The 18,828-nt window shown below is 48.4% G+C and overlaps 1 protein-coding gene across 1 annotated transcript in view; it reads left to right on the forward strand.

The window, feature by feature from the left end:
• PTN (pleiotrophin) overlaps positions 1 to 16,732 on the forward strand; it is a 42,687-nt gene extending 25,955 nt beyond the window's left edge. The window contains exons 2-5 of the mRNA XM_077266739.1: positions 3,035 to 3,132; positions 3,877 to 4,050; positions 4,160 to 4,321; positions 15,768 to 16,732. Coding sequence (XP_077122854.1) covers positions 3,036 to 3,132; positions 3,877 to 4,050; positions 4,160 to 4,321; positions 15,768 to 15,820 — 486 coding nt within the window. The 5' untranslated portion in view covers position 3,035 and the 3' untranslated portion in view covers positions 15,821 to 16,732. The remainder of the gene's footprint in view (positions 1 to 3,034; positions 3,133 to 3,876; positions 4,051 to 4,159; positions 4,322 to 15,767) is intronic.
• Positions 16,733 to 18,828: the final 2,096 nt, after the last annotated feature.

Here is an 18,828-nt window from a genome sequence, read left to right on the forward strand (position 1 = left end):
AGCTTTCTGTATTGTTTCTGGCTGGGAGGGAGCTTTCTGCATTGTTTCTGGTTGGGAGGGAGCTTTCTGCATTGTGTCTGGCTGGGAGGGAGCTTTTTGCATTGTGTCTGGCTGGGAGGGAGCTTTCTGTATTGTTTCTGGCTGGGAGGGAGCTTTCTTTCTGTATTGTTTCTGGCTGGGAGGGAGCTTTCTGTATTGTGTCTGGCTGGGAGGGAGCTTTCTGTATTGTGTCTGGCTGGGAGGGAGCTTTCTGTATTGTGTCTGGCTGGGAGGGAGCTTTCTGCACTGTTTCTGGCTGGGAGGGAGCTTTCTGTATTGTGTCTGTCTGGGAGGGAGCTTTCTGCATTGTGTCTGGCTGGGAGGGAGCTTTCTGTATTGTGTCTGGCTGGGAGGGAGCTTTCTGTATTGTTTCTGGCTGGGACGGAGCTTTCTGTATTGTGTCTGGCTGGGAGGGAGCTTTCTGTATTGTGTCTGGCTGGGAGGGAGCTTTCTGCATTGTGTCTGGCTGGGAGGGAGCTTTCTGCATTGTGTCTGGCTGGGAGGGAGCTTTCTGCATTGTGTCTGGCTGGGAGGGAGCTTTCTGTATTGTTTCTGGCTGGGAGGGAGCTTTCTGTATTGTTTCTGGCTGGGAGGGAGCTTTCTGTATTGTTTCTGGCTGGGAGGGAGCTTTCTGCATTGTTTCTGGCTGGGAAGGAGCTTTCTGCAATGTGTCTGGCTGGGAGGGAGCTTTCTGTATTGTGTCTGGCTGGGAGGGAGCTTTCTGTTTTGTTTCTGGCTGGGAGGGAGCTTTCTGCACTGTTTCTGGCTGGGAGGGAGCTTTCTGCGTTGTGTCTGGCTGAGAGGGAGCTTTCTGTATTGTTTCTGGCTGGGAGGGAGCTTTCTGTATTGTTTCTGGCTGGGAGGGAGCTTTCTTTCTGTATTGTTTCTGTCTGGGAGGGAGCTTTCTGTATTGTGTCTGGCTGGGAGGGAGCTTTCTGTATTGTGTCTGGCTGGGAGGGAGCTTTCTGTATTGTGTCTGGCTGGGAGGGAGCTTTCTGCACTGTTTCTGTCTGGGAGGGAGCTTTCTGTATTGTGTCTGTCTGGGAGGGAGCTTTCTGCATTGTGTCTGGCTGGGAGGGAGCTTTCTGTATTGTGTCTGGCTGGGAGGGAGCTTTCTGTATTGTTTCTGGCTGGGAGGGAGCTTTCTGTATTGTGTCTGGCTGGGAGGGAGCTTTCTGCACTGTTTCTGGCTGGGAGGGAGCTTTCTGTATTGTGTCTGGCTGGGAGGGAGCTTTCTGCACTGTTTCTGGCTGGGAGGGAGCTTTCTGCATTGTGTCTGGCTGGGAGGGAGCTTTCTGCATTGTGTCTGGCTGGGAGGGAGCTTTCTGTATTGTTTCTGGCTGGGAGGGAGCTTTCTGTATTGTTTCTGGCTGGGAGGGAGCTTTCTGTATTATTTCTGGCTGGGAGGGAGCTTTCTGTATTGTTTCTGGCTGGGAGGGAGCTTTCTGTATTGTTTCTGGCTGGGAGGGAGCTTTCTGCATTGTGTCTGGCTGGGAGGGAGCTTTCTGCATTGTGTCTGTCTGGGAGGGAGCTTTCTGCATTGTGTCTGGCTGGGAGGGAGCTTTCTGTATTGTGTCTGGCTGGGAGGGAGCTTTCTGTATTGTTTCTGGCTGGGAGGGAGCTTTCTGTATTGTGTCTGGCTGGGAGGGAGCTTTCTGCACTGTTTCTGGCTGGGAGGGAGCTTTCTGTATTGTGTCTGGCTGGGAGGGAGCTTTCTGCACTGTTTCTGGCTGGGAGGGAGCTTTCTGCATTGTGTCTGGCTGGGAGGGAGCTTTCTGCATTGTGTCTGGCTGGGAGGGAGCTTTCTGTATTGTTTCTGGCTGGGAGGGAGCTTTCTGTATTGTTTCTGGCTGGGAGGGAGCTTTCTGTATTGTTTCTGGCTGGGAGGGAGCTTTCTGTATTGTTTCTGGCTGGGAGGGAGCTTTCTGTATTGTGTCTGGCTGGGAGGGAGCTTTCTGTATTGTGTCTGGCTGGGAGGGAGCTTTCTGTATTGTTTCTGGCTGGGAGGGAGCTTTCTGTATTGTGTCTGGCTGGGAGGGAGCTTTCTGTATTGTGTCTGGCTGGGAGGGAGCTTTCTGTATTGTGTCTGGCTGGGAGGGAGCTTTCTGCACTGTTTCTGGCTGGGAGGGAGCTTTCTGCATTGTGTCTGGCTGGGAGGGAGCTTTCTGCATTGTGTCTGGCTGGGAGGGAGCTTTCTGTATTGTTTCTGGCTGGGAGGGAGCTTTCTGTATTGTTTCTGGCTGGGAGGGAGCTTTCTGTATTGTTTCTGGCTGGGAGGGAGCTTTCTGTATTGTTTCTGGCTGGGAGGGACCTTTCTGCATTGTTTCTGGCTGGGAGGGAGCTTTCTGCATTGGAGAGTCCCAGCAGATCAGTCCAGTGCAGAGTAATTGCAGATGGCGCTGGCGTCTCGTCACAGAGGTGAAATTCACTGATATTTGACTCTCTCACCAGACAAATGTTGTTTTCTTTTGTATATTTGCTCATTATCAGTTATTGAATGAATCACTCCACTCCTCTAATGCCGTGGATACAATGTCTCTTCCCCTCCCGTCCTCATTTCTGGGTGTAATTATTACCTCTGCTTTAATTTCTAGGACTTATTAGTAGCCCCCACATTTTCCCTAACATGCCCCATTTTCAGGCTATCCCCCTTCCTCGCCCTTTTCTAGCCCCTTTAATGCTCGATTGGTCAGTGAGGCTTCGTCTGATGAAGGAGCTTCTCCCACGAGGAGCCCCTAGAATAGTTGGGATTTAGGGAGGTTTCGGAGGCGCCACTTTATGTAGCGAGAGAGCGCAGGAAAGTGTCTGATCCTGTGCATGCAGGTGGGTGACCGAGTGACCATAGTCCGCTCCCCATAGCCCCCAAGATGGCTGACTACAGTCATAACCTCTGGTCCTCGGTGTGGCATCCAGTAGTAAATGTACATTACATTTTGGGGGTCCGTACTCCTACAGAAATGATGAAATATCACAGCAGAATGTTTCTGCCCCCCAGGATGGATCATCACCATGGAATATTCACGCTGGCGCTGCTGGCGTTCCTCTTGGTGGTAACGGTTCTCGGGACGGACACGGTCAAGAAAGATAAGCAAGGTAAGAGGGTCACTGCCTGTTTATGGAGTCTCAGGTGACTTATCGGGGGGCACTTTTTTTTAAAGATAGGTTTCATCTCCCTGTAACCCCTGGTGTAGAACCAGGGTATAAAATAGTAGTGTGGGACCCCCAGGGACAGGATATGCCAAGACTAGCTTATAGGTGGCCCATGGGAACCCTAGAAAGAAGATGACCTCCCCCACCAGATGCTGAAAAATGTACCAAATCTTCTGTCACAGATGGTTCAGTGAGTGCTGGTGTCAAGCAGCTGCCTAAAGGGACCTCATTTTTATTGTTGCTATTCATCTATCCACTTTTTTTTTATGGCTCTGGTCTTTTGACCCCCGAGGAATAGCACAGGGTACCAGAACATTTCAGGAATACCAAGATCTCCTGACACACATGGTTTACTGCGTGCTAGTGTCAAGTGGCTCCTGAAAGAGGCCTCATTTTTATTGTTGTTTTGGGTCTTCCCATCATCTTTGTGCACCACTTGTCTTCTGAACCGTTAGGACTAGCACAGGATACCCCCCAACAATCAGGGGAGGCACCAGAATCTTCTTCTATACATGGTTCAGTGTGTTCTGGTGTCAGGTAGCTGCTTAAAGGGGCCTCATTTTTGTCGTTGTTTTTGGTTTTCCCATGGACTCTGTGTCCACTACTGATCTATTGATTAGCACTGGGTCGTGGACCTAACTAATGGTGTCGTCATTGACCACTAATGGTGACCGCTCCATCCTACAGAGAAAAAGGCCAAGAAGTCCGACTGTGGGGAGTGGCAGTGGAGCGTGTGCGTGGCCACTAGTGGGGACTGCGGGATCGGCACTCGGGAGGGCACCCGATCCGGAAAGGAATGCAAACAGACCATGAAGACTCAGAAGTGCAAGATCCCCTGCAACTGGAAGAAGCAGTTCGGAGGTAAGAAGGGGTTAACTCCGCGGCGTCTCCAGATGGCGCTGCACTATTGTAATGTGGCACCATCTGGCGGCATTGGGTCACTTCTCACTGACTCTGTGTCCCCCCGTAGCTGAGTGCAAGTACCAGTTTCAGGACTGGGGGGAGTGCGACACCCTAACTGGGGTGAAGACGCGGAACGGCAGCCTGAAGAGGGCCCTGCACAACGCCGAGTGCCAGAAAACCGTCACGCTCTCCAAGCCGTGCGGAAAGATCACCAAACCCAAACCTCAAGGTGAGAAGGCGGTGGTGTTAAAGGGGCGGTGCAGGACCACAGGGACAGGGGTCACAATATCCAGCGTCACAGGATGATGTGTGTGAGACTTCCCCTCCGTGTCCTCTTACCCATCGGTGGCTGCTCCGGGCTTTCGTGCCCCTTACTGGCACCATTCTGGGGCTACGATGGACGGAGCTTAAAGGGGCGGAGAAGACCATGAATGATAGGGCCCCAGAGCGAAGAAAGCATCATGGTGTCATCTCCTCGAATCAGTAATGGAGTAGAGTGAAGGGTCCACAACAGACCCCCTGCAGCTGTAATGTCATCGGTCAGACAGCAGATGGCGCCACTGAAATGAGAGTTGTCGGAAAATGTCATGTCTGAGGGAACAGAGGCCACTGGACAAAAAGTCTGTCTCCGTCTGTCTGTCTGTAGTCCTTCATTCTCTTCTGTCCTTCATTCCTTCCATCCTCCCTTCCATTTTCCTTTCTTCCTTCCATTTTCCTTCTGTTGTTCCTTCCATCCATACTTCCTTCCTTTCCTCCTTCCTTCCATTTTCCTTCCTTCCATCCAGCTTTTCTTCCTTCCATCCATACTTCCATTTTCCTTCCTTCCCTCCTTCTTTCCATCCATACTTATTTCCTTGCATCCATTTTCCTTCCCTCCTTCCTTCCATTTTCCTTCCTTCCCTCATTCATTCCTTCCTTCCCTCCATTTTCCTTCCTTCCCTCATTCATTCCTTCCATCCTTCCTTCCATCCATACTTCCTTCCTTCCCTCCTTCCATTTTCCTTCCTTCCCTCCTTCTTTCCTTCCTTCCTTCCTTCCTTCCATCCTTCCTTCCTTGCATCCATTTCCTTCCATTTTCCTTCCTTAATTCCATCCATTTTCCTTCCCTCCTTCCTTCAATTTTCCTTCCTCTCTTTCTTCCTTTATCCCTTTCATCTTTCCTTCTTTCCATCTTTCTTTCTCTCTTCCTTTTATTCCTTCCTTTCATCTTTCCTTCTTTCTCTCTTCCTTTTTTCCTTCTTCCTTTCTTTCCTTTTTTTTTTTCCTTCCTTCCTATACATCTTTCCACATCTCCCTGTACATTTTGCGGTGGGGTTGGGGTGGTCCGCGCTCGGTTTCCCAGCAGACAGGGCTGACTGTAGCTCTGTGAGCCCCGTCCTCTCTCCTCCTGTCTCTGCCCCCGAGGCTCCTGGGCTCCTCTATGACACGGAGGGTCCGCGGGGCGACGTTACCCCTCTGACGCTCGCTCTGGGGGGCAGATCCGGACCTCTCGGCTCCAGCACATCCCTGTATTCCCCATGATACAGCAGGAAGTGTGGCTGCTCCTCTGTTATTCCTCTTGCAGGACGTGGCCTTACAGACTGACAGACTGCGGGGTGCACAACCTGCTGAAAAGTGCAAAGCTCAGGGCTGTCCCTCTGTCATTCCTCCTGGAAATGTATCATAAAATTGACCACTGGCTGTTGCTATTTATCTGGTCAGCAGGGGGCGTCTGTGTACACAGACTGATAGTGCACACCCTATTGACAAGAGAAATGGTGACGCCCAATTGTCTAATTTATTCATATATTTACAGGAGGAGTAACAGAGGATCGACACAAATGTAGAAACCTAAGGAAAGAGTCTCCAGATTGGAAATGCAATTATTTAGTAAAACAACCACGTAATAGAGGTGGTCAGGATTATCTCTGGGACGTCCTTCTGTTGTTCCTCCTGGAAATTCATACAGACAACTTCACACAAGCACAGTTATTGTATCTATGCTGCAATATGTCTCTTTCCCCCCGTTTTTGCTTTATAGTATCAACAATACCTCCAAATACTCTGCACAGGCAGAAAAAGAAATGATAAACTGTATTTTTTTTGCTTCCTGCAGTCACCACTAGAGGGAGCTCAGGGGATTACATTGATGTCACTGGTAACATTGTATGCAGTGATCTCTTCAGCTCCCTCTTGTGGTCGCCACAGGAATCTACAATTTTATCAATGATGTCTGCGCCGGAAATAAATAATAGGAGAAAGATGAGACTAAGTTTCCCGAGTTTGTGCCGCCTCATGGCGCTCGCAGAGTAATACGACTTTAACTATGTCTGCTCCTCTCTATAGACCCTCAATGGCCGCCTTTATCTCCGGCCGTTAAGTATGTCAGTCATCGATTGTCCCCGGTGTTTTTTGTTTCCCCCTCTGTGTTCATTACACTTACCAGTATGAATAGAGATGGTCTTGGCACCCAGCAATGGGAAAGGGCTGATGCCAGCAGTACCGGCGCAGGAGGGGGCGGTGTGTGTGGGAACGTCTGTGGGCGCCCTCTTGTGGTACACTGTGAAAGTACCAAGACCTTAGACATGGTGCCATATAACACTGCCATAGATTCACCTACATACAGGAAAGTATTCAGACCCCTTTACATTTTTCACTCTTTGTTTCATTGCAGCCATTTGGTAAATTTTAAAAAGTTCATTTTCCCTCATTAATGTACACTCCGCACCTCATCTTGGCTGAAAAATAAACAGAACTGAAGTAATTTTTGCAAATTTATTAAAAAAGAAAATCTGAAATATCCCATGGCCATAAGTCCTCAGCCCCTTTGCTCAGTATTGAGGAGAAGCCCCTTTTGAGCTCGTACAGCCATGAGTCGTCTTGGGAATGATGCAACAAGTTTTTCACCCCTGGATTTGGGGATCCTCGGCCATTCTTCCTTGCAGATCCTCTCCAGTTCCGTCAGGTTGGATGGTGAACGTTGGTGGACGCCATTCTCAGGTCTCTCCAGAGATGCTCAGTTGGGTTTAGGTCAGGGCTCTGGCTGGGCCGGTCAAGAATGGTCACAGAGTTGCTCCTTTGTTATTTTAGCTGTGTGCTTAGGGTCATTGTCTTGTTGGAAGGTGAACCTTAGGCCAAATCTGAGGTCCAGAGCACTGGAAGAGGTTTTCATCCAGGATATCTCTGTACTTGTCCGCATTAATGTTTCCTTCAATGACAACCAGTCGTCCTGTCCCTGCAGCTGAAAAACACCCCCATAGCATGATGTTGCCTCCACCATGTTTCACTGTGGGGATTGTATTGGGCAGGTGATGAGCAGTGCCTGGTTTTCTCCACACATACCGCTTAGAATTATCACCAGAAAGGTCTATCTTCGTCTCCTCAGACTAGAGAACCTTAATTCTCATAGTCTTGGAGTCCTTCATGTGTTTTTTAGCAAACTCTATGCGGCTTTCATATGTCTTGCACTGAGGAGAGGCTTCCGTCAGGCCACTCTGCCATGACCCGACTGGTGGAGGGCTGCAGTGATAGTTGACTTTGTGGAACTTTCTCCCATCTCCCTATGTCATCTCTGGAGCTGAGCCACAGTGATCTTGGGGTTCTTCTTTACCTCTCTCACCAAGGCTCTTCTCCCACCATTTGGCTGGACGGCCAGGGCTAGGAAGACTTCTGGTGGTCCCAAACTTCTTCCATTTAAGGATTATGGAGGCCACTGTGCTCTTAGGAACCTTGAGTACTGCAGAAATTCTGTTGTAACCTTGGCCAGGTCTGTGCCTTGCCACGATTCTGTCTCTGAGCTCCTTGGCCAGTTCCTTTGGCCTCATGATTCTCATTTGGTCTGACATGCACTGTGAGCTGTGAGGTCTTATATAGGCAGGTGTGCGCCTTTCCATATCAAGTCCTAACAGTTTAATTACACACAGCTGGACTCCAATGAAGGAGTAGAACCATCTCGAGGAGGATCACAAGGAAATGGACAGCATGGGACTTACATATGAGTGTCTGAGCAAAGGGCCTGAATGCTTATGACCATGTAATATTTCAGTTTTTCTTTTTTAATAAATTTACAAACATTTCTACATTTCTGTTCTTTCAGTCAAGATGGGGTGCAGAGTGTACATTAATGAGAAAAAAATCAACTTTTTAGAATTTACCCAATGGCTGCAATGAAACAAAGAGTGAAAAATGTAAAGGGGTCTGAATACTTTCCGTACCCACTGTATTTCACCCGTACTAATGGGGAGAAATATGTAACAAAAGCAGGGAAAAAAAATAAATGTATTTTATGCAAGTTTCTTCCTGCTAACACATTAGGATATGCAGCAGAATTTTCTCCTGCAATTCCGGAACATGTGCACATAGCCTTAGTCCTGCCTGTGTCCCCAGCATTCATTATAAGTCCTTGATAGCATCATAATGAATTGTGAGATGGGGAGGACACTGTCAGGGGCTTAGCACCCTCCTCCACCATCCAGTTCATTTTACATCCATATCTAAGGTCCTCCTCCCCTCCCACTGTTCGTAAGTCAATTATAACTCCCCCTTCCTCCAATCCCCCACACCCCTCATTGTCCTCCTCCCCCCCTCGAGTCCCATCAATGTCCTCTCCCCCACCTCCATCATTGCCCTCTCCATCAACTCCATCATTGCCTTCTCCCCCACCACCCACATCATTGCCTATTCCACTGCCTCCTTCATTGCTTTCTCCCCCACCACACTATCATTGCCCTCTCCCCCACCTCCATCATTGCCCTCTCCATCACCACCATCATTGCCTTCTCCCCCACCACCCCAATCATTGCCCTTTCCACCACCTCTATCTTTGCTTTCTCCCCCACCACCTCCATCATTGCCCTCTCCACCACACACAGACAGACACACACATACATACACACTCACCTCTCCGCATGTTCCCTGCAGCCGCAGCATCTTTGTTGCCTGCAGCTTTCTCTCTGAAACAGCCACGCACTGAATGCTGACATCATCCAGCTGCACTGCTGTGTCAGACAGGAAGTGTGGCCAGGGAGCAGGACGGATCCCCGCAACTCCGCTCCGCTGCCATTTTCTCCTGTAGGCAGCAGAGCTGCAGGGATCGCTCCCTACCCACAGCACATGAGGGCAATCTGGCCAGGGCCACCCAGAGCCACGGGGCGGATAAACAGGCCAGATTGCCCTCAGTGATAGCCGCCCTGCAGAGGCCCCCCTCCAGCTCTGGGCCCCAATGCAGCCGCACGGCTGTACATGCGGTATGTCTACCCCTGCTCCAGACTGATACATTGAAGCAAACCTCCAGAGAGATTGCAGCTTACAGAGGATTGTCTGCACTGGATACAATCAGATTTACTGCTCAGCTCAGGATTCTGCCTGTGAATGTAAATCAATAAAGTGTCATCTGGGCGGAGCATGATGCCAAAAAGTTATAGAGTCCGGTCCATGATTGCGCCCCCTCCTGGACTGTTTAATGACCTATGTGCTGTACAGAAGATGGCTTGTAACGACCTATCATGGCCTCCAATCCTCGGCCGCTCTTCCCATCTCCTCCATAATTTTGTCTCAGTTGACAGAATCTTTTCTTCCCTCCCGCCCGCACCTTGTTTCCCTCCTTCTTCTCTGATCCCCTCTACCAGGCTGCGAACAATTATCTACCCTCCTCCTCCCTCTCTTGCTACCCTCAGCTACCCCCATCCTCCCCTACCAGTTTTTCTCAAACTTTCTTTCGCTCCCATCTACTCTTCCCATTTGTTCTGCTTGCTTCATTCTCTTCCCTACCATCCCTACATTTCTCTGCAATCCTTTCCCTTTCTTCCCTATCTCCTTCCTCACAGTTCATTGGTTGATAGTGGCTCCTCCTCTCCCCATGCCCGGCCCCTGTGGAGCTGCGCTGTAGCTTTATACTATACAATCCTTTTTCTTCCCTCTCTCCTTCCTCACAGTTCATTGTTTGATAATGGCTCCTCCTCTCTCCATGTCCATCCCCTGCTGACCCATGCTGTAGTTTTCTAATCTTCAATCCTTTCTATTTCTTCCCTCTCTCCTTCCTCACAGTACATGGGTTGATAGTGGCTCCTCCTCTCCATACCCGGCCCCTGCTGAGCCATGCTGTAGTTTTATACTATACAATCCTTTTTTTTCTTCCCTCTCTCCTTCCTCACAGTTCATTGGTTGATAATGGCTCCTCTCTCCATGCTCGGCCCCTGCTGAGCCATGCTGTAGCTTTATACTCTGTACAATCTTTTCATTTTCTTCAGTCTCTCCTTCCTCACAGTTCATTGGTTGATAGTGGCTCCTCCTCTCTCCATGTCCGGCCCCTGTGGAGCTGTGCTGTAGCTTTATACTATACAATCCTTTTTTTCTTCCCTCTCTCCTCCCTCACAGTTCATTGGTTGATAATGGCTCCTCCTCTCTCCATGCCCGGCCCCTGCTGAGCCATGCTGTAGCTTTATACTCTGTACAATCTTTTCATTTTCTTCAGTCTCTCCTTCCTCACAGTTCATTGGTTGATAGTGGCTCCTCCTCTCTGCATATCCGGCCCCTGTGGAGCTGTGCTGTAGCTTTATACTATACAATCCTTTTTTTCTTCCCTCTCTCCTTCCTCACAGTACATGGGTTGATAATGGCTCCTCCTCTCTCCATGTCCGGCCCCTGCTGAGCCATGCTGTAGCTTTATACTGTACAATCCTTTCCTTTTCTTCAGTCTCTCCTTCCTCACGGTTCATTGATTGATAATGGCTCCTCCTCTCTCCATGTCCATCCCCTGCTGAGCCACGCTGTAGTTTTCTAATCTTCAATCCTTTCTCTTTCTTCTCTCTCTCCTTCCTCATAGTTCATTGGTTGATAGTGGCTCCTCCTCTCTCCATGTCCTTCCCCTGCTGAGCCATGCTGTAGCTTTATACTATAAAAACAGAAAAACTTTTAAGCTCACCCAGTAGAAACCTTCATCTGTAGTCCATATAATATCCGAGCAAGGAAAAAACTTCTCTGTTTGACGTTGAAACTTGTGCACATGGAAAGAAAAATCCAGCTCCAGGAATAAAAAGTATCAAAAATTTATTTAAACATATTCAAATTTGGAAAATTGCTGGCAAGCGATAAATTACATAATTTGGATGTAAGCTACCATATAGTCGTTGGACGCGTTTCGAGCACAAACAGTGCTCTTAGACTTCATGCTGATGTAATTTATCGCTTGCCAGCAGTTTTCCAAATTTTAATATGTTTAAATAAATTTTTGATACTTTTTATTCCTGGAGCTGGATTTTTCTTTCCATGTGCACAAGCTTTATACTATACAATCATTTTCTTTTCTTCCCTCTCTCCTTCCTCACAGTTCATTGGTTGATAATGGCTCCTCCTCTCTCCATGTCCGGCCCCTGCTGAGCCATGCTGTAGTTTTATACTGTACAATCCTTTCCTTTTCTTCCCTCTCTCCTTCCTCACAGTTCATTGGTTGATAATGGCTCCTCCTCTCTCCATGTCCGGCCCCTGCTGAGCCATGCTGTAGTTTTATAGTTTTCAATCGTTTCCTTTTCTTCCATATCTCCTTCCTCACAGTACATGGGTTGATAATGGCTCCTCCTCTCTCCATGTCCGGCCCCTGCTGAGCCATGCTGTAGCTTTTTACTTTACAATCCTTTCCTTTTCTTCCCTCTCTCCTTCCTCACAGTTCATTGGTTGATAATGGCTCCTCCTCACTCCATGTCCGGCCCCTGCTGAGCTGTGCTATGTAGTTTATTACTTTAGTGCTCCCTGCTTCCATTCCTCAGCCCTGAGAATGTTGGGGTCCTTTTATGTTGAGTTTGAGTTTGTGTTTGCAGCTGTCTGACACAATAAATAAATCATCAATATTAGAATAGCGGGGGTCTGGCTCCCGCCACCTTTATGATCATCTGATTAAAGGCAGTGATGGAGGTTGTACAGCGCCATACATTTTGTAGTGGTTATGAAGGGTACTGCCACCTTTTTCCTGTACAAGGCAAGAGCAGAAAAGGCCAATACTAGATGTATGGTCCTATGTTACTTTAGATCCCACCAATCAAGTGATCGGGAGCAGTCCTAGTAATCAGAGCTACATGAACTAATACTGATGACTTGGTGTAAATGCTGCTGTTCTCCTAAATCCAGTATTGTTTTTCTTTTCTTCCTGCGCCTCTCTGTTCCTGAGATATGACCCTTAATTTCTTGTATAAAAATGTAGCCATTTTGGCCAAATGGGCAGGGTCATTTTCTCTGTGGGTGACTTCTTGAGAAAAACACCCTTTTGGCTAATAGACTATATTTACACTAAGGGAATAGGGAGGGGGTCATATTGAGGGAACAGAGAGCCACAGCGACAAAAGAAAAACATCGCCGGATTCAGGAGAACAGCGGCGTTTACACTGGGTAAAAAAGGAAGGAGACTGATTCTGCCAGCCGTCAGAGGGAGAAGGAGACTGATTCTGTCAGCTGCCATAGGAGGAAGGATATTGATTTTGTCAGCTGCCAGAGGAGGAAGGAGACTACTTTTGTCAGCTTCCAGAGAATGAAAGATACTGATTTTGTCAACTGCCAGAGGTGGAAGGTGACTGTTTCTGTTAGCTGCCAGAGGAAGAAGGAGATTGATTCTGTCAGCTGCCAGAGGAGGAAGAAGACTAATTCTGTCAGCTGCCAGAGGAGGAAGGAGATTAATTCTGTCAGCTTCCAGAGAATGAAGGATACTGATTCTGCCAGCAGCCAGAAGGGGAAGGTGACTGATTCTGTCTATGGCTTGCCCACAACAGCACAGATGTAAGCAACCCACATTGCAACCACTGGATGGTCACATATAGGCACCTATAGCATAGAAGTCTCCTGAAGTATAGTGATCTCTTGGTGGTGTTAGACGCATTTCGGGATATGTTGAGCCAAGAGGAACTCTGAAGAAGGACACATCTGTACAGATAATAATAATAATAATAAAAAACAAACAAAAGAGGGTAAATAAAAGCAGTGAAGGAAGGAAGCGCCGCCGTGACCTGCCTCCCCAGTGGCTGCCTGCTGCTGTCGTCCTTGCCTAGCATGGCAATGATGAGTGACAGAACATCCTGAATTCTGAGTGGATCCGTCCCGGCCTCGGATCTCTCTGTGGTCTGACTCCCTCGCGCTCGCTGGGCTCTCGTCCACTTGACGCGGTCACAGTCAGTGAATTGCTGAAAACAGGCAGAATTAATCGCGTCCCCTCTGCTGCCCACCTGTCATCTCACACTGTGGGGGCCACACGGCGAGTCAGGATATACATATGGATTGTGTCCTCCTCGCCCTGGTAGAGGACATGGCCAGCGCGGCCGCCTGCAGTAATGGTCCTGCTGGGCTGTATAATGCATGGAAAGATCTGTCACAGAAACCTACGACACTGATATTAATGTTTTATGTGACGACCTCCACCGTTCCTCGCAGTGACGATTATTCTCAGCTTCTTGGATGATGAATATAATTCTAGAGAGACAGTAGAGACTGACACGGCGCAGGGCGATCCTAAAAAGACGTGGACTCATTCAGGGAAATGAAACAAATACTATCAAGGGCGACTGATAAGAAATCCCTGACAGCCCGAGGCCACCAGGGACCCACAAATGGACCCTTTACTGCACTGGGCCACCAGGGATAATGGCAGTCACCTCTTATCGGCTTTAGACCAGTAAAGAAGACATCGTTAACCCTCCAGTGTCCTAGGCCGTCAGGATGGTTGATGTCAGCCCCTTAGACCACCAGGGATGCTGGAAATATCCTATTACACCCATAGACCACCAGGGATGCTGATATTAACCCTTACTGCCCTGGACCACCAGGGATGGTGATATTAACCCTTACTGCCCTGGACCACCAGGAATGCTGATATTAACCCTTACTGCCCTAGACCACCAGGGATGCTGATATTATTCCCTACTGCCCTGGACCACCAGGGATGCTGATATTAACCCTTACTGCCCTAGGCCACCAGGGATGCTGATATTAACCCTTGCTGCCCTAGACCACCAGGGATGCTGATATTAACCCTTGCTGCCCTAGGCCACCAGGGATGCTGATATTAACCCTTGCTGCCCTAGGCCACCAGGGATGCCGATATTAACCCTTGCTGCCCTAGGCCACCAGGGATGCTGATATTAACCCTTACTGCCCTAGACCACCAGGGATGCTGATATTATTCCCTACTGCCCTGGACCACCAGGGATGCCGATATTAACCCTTACTGCCCTAGACCACCAGGGATGCTGATATTAACCCTTGCTGCCCTAGGCCACCAGGGATGCTGATATTAACCCTTACTTCCCTGGACCACCAGGAATGCTGATATTAACCCTTACTGCCCTAGACCACCAGGGATGCTGATATTAACCCTTGCTGCCCTAGGCCACCAGGGATGCTGATATTAACCCTTGCTGCCCTAGACCACCAGGGATGCCGATATTAACCCTTACTGCCCTAGACCACCAGGGATGCTGATATTAACCCTTACTGCCCTAGACCACCAGGGATGCTGATATTAACCCTTACTGCCCTAGACCACCAGGGATGCTGATATTAACCCTTACTGCCCTAGACCACCAGGGATGCTGATATTAACCCTTACTGCCCTAGACCACCAGGGATGCCGATATTAACCCTTACTGCCCTAGACCACCAGGAATGCTGATATTAACCCTTACTGCCCTAGACCACCAGGGATGCTGATATTAACCCTTACTGCCCTAGACCACCAGGGATGCTGATATTAACCCTTACTGCCCTAGACCACCAGGGATGCTGATATTAACCCTTACTGCCCTAGACCACCAGGGATGCTGATATTAACCCTTGCTGCCCTAGGCCACCAGGGATGCTGATATTAACCCTTACTGCCCTAGACCACCAGGGATGCTGATATTATTCCCTACTGCCCTGGACCACCAGGGATGCCGATATTAACCCTTACTGCCCTAGACCACCAGGGATGCTGATATTAACCCTTGCTGCCCTAGGCCACCAGGGATGCTGATATTAACCCTTACTTCCCTGGACCACCAGGAATGCTGATATTAACCCTTACTGCCCTAGACCACCAGGGATGCTGATATTAACCCTTGCTGCCCTAGGCCACCAGGGATGCTGATATTAACCCTTGCTGCCCTAGACCACCAGGGATGCCGATATTAACCCTTACTGCCCTAGACCACCAGGGATGCTGATATTAACCCTTACTGCCCTAGACCACCAGGGATGCTGATATTAACCCTTACTGCCCTAGACCACCAGGGATGCTGATATTAACCCTTACTGCCCTAGACCACCAGGGATGCTGATATTAACCCTTACTGCCCTAGACCACCAGGGATGCCGATATTAACCCTTACTGCCCTAGACCACCAGGAATGCTGATATTAACCCTTACTGCCCTAGGCCACCAGGGATGCTGATATTAACCCTTACTGCCCTAGACCACCAGGAATGCTGATATTAACCCTTACTGCCCTAGACCACCAGGAATGCTGATATTAACCCTTACTGCCCTAGGCCACCAGGGATGCTGATATTAACCCTTACTGCCCTAGGCCACCAGGGATGGTGATATTAACCCTTACTGCCCTAGGCCACCAGGGATGCTGATATTATTGATTGATATTGTGGCATTTTCCTTGGCTCTGGTTTTTCCTCCTTTCCAGAACTTATAATCATCGGCATTTTGTTTTTTATTTTCCCTGCAGAGTCTAAAAAGAAGAAAAAAGAAGGGAAGAAGCAGGACAAGATGGTGGACTGATGGACGACAGCATCCGGGGCGGCGGTGCCCTACGCGAGACGGCATAACACATTATCTACCTTTCTACCTGTAGTGGCGGGGCGGGGGGCGCACTCTGTACTCTGTAGTCTTGTTTTTGGTGGAGGGGGGAACAGATTTATTTTTAAAACCGTAACACTGTGTTAGAGGAGAGAACAGGAGAAAGTGTCCACCTTCCATTAGTCGTGTACATAGCGGGAGGACGGAGACGTAGAATTTTCTAGAATTATTTTTTCGGGCTGGGGAGGGTTTTTTTTTTGGGGGGGGGGGGAGGGTGTAACTGAGATTTGGGGTGTTTATATCTTGTCTGTATGGTTATCCTTGTATGTACTGTAGACCAGGCGGACCACCTATCCCATGCCAGCACTGTCCATTACAAGCCAAGGTCAGGGGACCACCATGGAAGAATTGAGCAATAATCCAGTGGGGGTAACATATAATTGCTGCACCTCTCCGGGGGCTCGAGGACACATAATTCCCATGATTTACTTCTTTGAAGTAGATGATAAAATGCTGTTACCTGCGATCACCACTAGGTGGCGCCTAATGTGTACAGACGTATACAGTAACTAGGAAGCACTGTGTATAAATCTGTATGCAGGGAGCTCCATCTAGTGGAGGCTGTTCGCAATTGCAGTCATTTAGTAGCAGATTTACGGAAAAACAAAATACATAGGAGTAACGGAAAACTTACAGAAGTTCTGCCCCAGGGATCAAAATTCCTAAATTGCAATCTTACATCAGGTTGTGGCAAATTCCAGTGAGTGGTCCTGACGGTCAATGTATAATCCAGCGGCTTAGAGCCACGGCGACGTTTAATAAACTAATCAATATGTCCGAGTGTTTTATCACCAGTGGGAAATCTGCAAGGAAATAAAAACATCTCAACTAAAAGTGTTTTATCTGCTGTCATCAAAGGAAAGAAAGGAAAGGCCGATTTATAGGGGACCACCCGCAGGCGCACCCCAAAATTAATATAGAGCAGAGACTAGGCCCTCTTAGTAAATTCAGACCCACTAAATAAGACAGACCCCAGACCAGACCCCTAAATAATACAGACCCCCAAATAATACAGACCCCAGACCAGACCCCTAAATAATACAGACCCCAAAATAATACAGACCCCAGACCAGTCCTCCTAAATAATACAGACTACAAACCCCTAAATAATACGGAATCCAGACCCCTAAATAATGCAGACCACAGACCAGACCTCCTAACTAATACAGACCCCAGACCAGACCCCTAAATAATACAGACCCCTAAATAATACAGACTACAAACCCCTAAATAATACGGAATCCAGACCCCTAAATAATACAGACCCCAGACCAGACCCCTAAATAATACAGACCACAGAGCAGACCATTAAATAATACAGACCCCTAAATAATTCAGACCCCAGACCAGACCTCCTAACTAAGACAGACCCCAGACCAGACCCCTAAATAATACAGACCTCGGCCAGACTCTTAAATAATAGAGACCCCTAAATAAATACTGACTTCAGACTAGACCCCCTAAACAAATACTGAATGCAGGCCAGACCCCTAAATAATACAGACCCCAGAACAGATCCCTAAATAATCTAAATAATATAGACCCCAGACCAGACCCCTAAAAAATACAGACCCATAAATAAATACTGACCTCAGACCAGCCCCTAAATAATACAGACCCCAGACCAGACCCCTAAATAATACAGACCCCTAAATATTACAGACCCCAGACCAGATCCGCAATTTATATAATCCCCAGACCCCTAAATAATACAGACCCCAGACCAGACCCCTAAATAATACAGACTCCCGACCAGACTTTATAAATGAATATAGACCCCAGACCATATCCCCTAACTAAGACAAGACCCAGAGCATACCCCTAAACAAATACAGACCACAGACTAGATCCCTAAGACAGACCCCAGACCATAACCTATAAATATAGACCACAGACCAGACCCCTAAATAATGAACCCCAGACCAGACCCCTAACTGTAGACCCCAGACCAGACCCCTACATAATACAGACTCCAGACCAGACCCTTAAATAATACAGACCCCAAAACAGGCCACATTAATAAAGACCCCAGAACAGGACTATAAACTAATACTGAATCCAGATCAGATCCACTAAATAATAGACCCCAGACCAGACCCCTAAATAAATACCGACTACAAACCGAACCTTGAAATAAATGCAGACTCCTGGAAAGACCCACTAAATAAATATAGGCACCATGCCAGATCTCCTAAATAAACCCCCCATATGAGACCCCTAACATAAATACAGACCTAGACCATCACCTATACAAGTCAGATTCCAGACCAGAAGCTCTATCACAGACCCTCGACCAGACCCCTCAAAATATATGGCGACACCCAATATAAAGACAGGCACCAAATAAGATTCACCAAGCAAATGCAGACCCCAGACCAGACCGGACCCCTAACTAAGTCCTGGCACCCTACATAAGTGCAGACCCCAGACCAGACCGGACCCCTAACTAAATCCTGACACCCTACATAAGTGCAGAGACCAGACCGGACCCCTAACTAAATCCTGACACCCTACATAAGTGCAGACCCCAGACCAGACCGGACCCCTAACTAAGTCCTGACACCCTACATAAGTGCAGACCCCAGACCAGACCGGACCCCTAACTAAATCCTGACACCCTACATAAGTGCAGACCCCAGACCAGACCGGACCCCTATCTAAATCCTGACACCCTACATAAGTGCAGACCCCAGATGAGACTGCTCTTCACAGTGGGAGATTTGCTGCTCCTTCACTCTGTGCTCCACCAGGGGGAGCCCACAATACACCTTCCTACTGATATAGGTTCCTAAGGATCTGCTGCCAGTGGCCAACTACAACCCCCACTGTGCACCGACTGTAGGGCGCGGGTAGTCGTACTGGGTGATCTTCTTATAGGACACTTGGAGATTCCTTACACCGCAAAGTAGCAATGTGCAATCATTATAGGA

This window comes from Ranitomeya variabilis, chromosome 5 (genome assembly GCF_051348905.1).
Source record: "Ranitomeya variabilis isolate aRanVar5 chromosome 5, aRanVar5.hap1, whole genome shotgun sequence".
NCBI lineage: Eukaryota > Metazoa > Chordata > Amphibia > Anura > Dendrobatidae > Ranitomeya > Ranitomeya variabilis.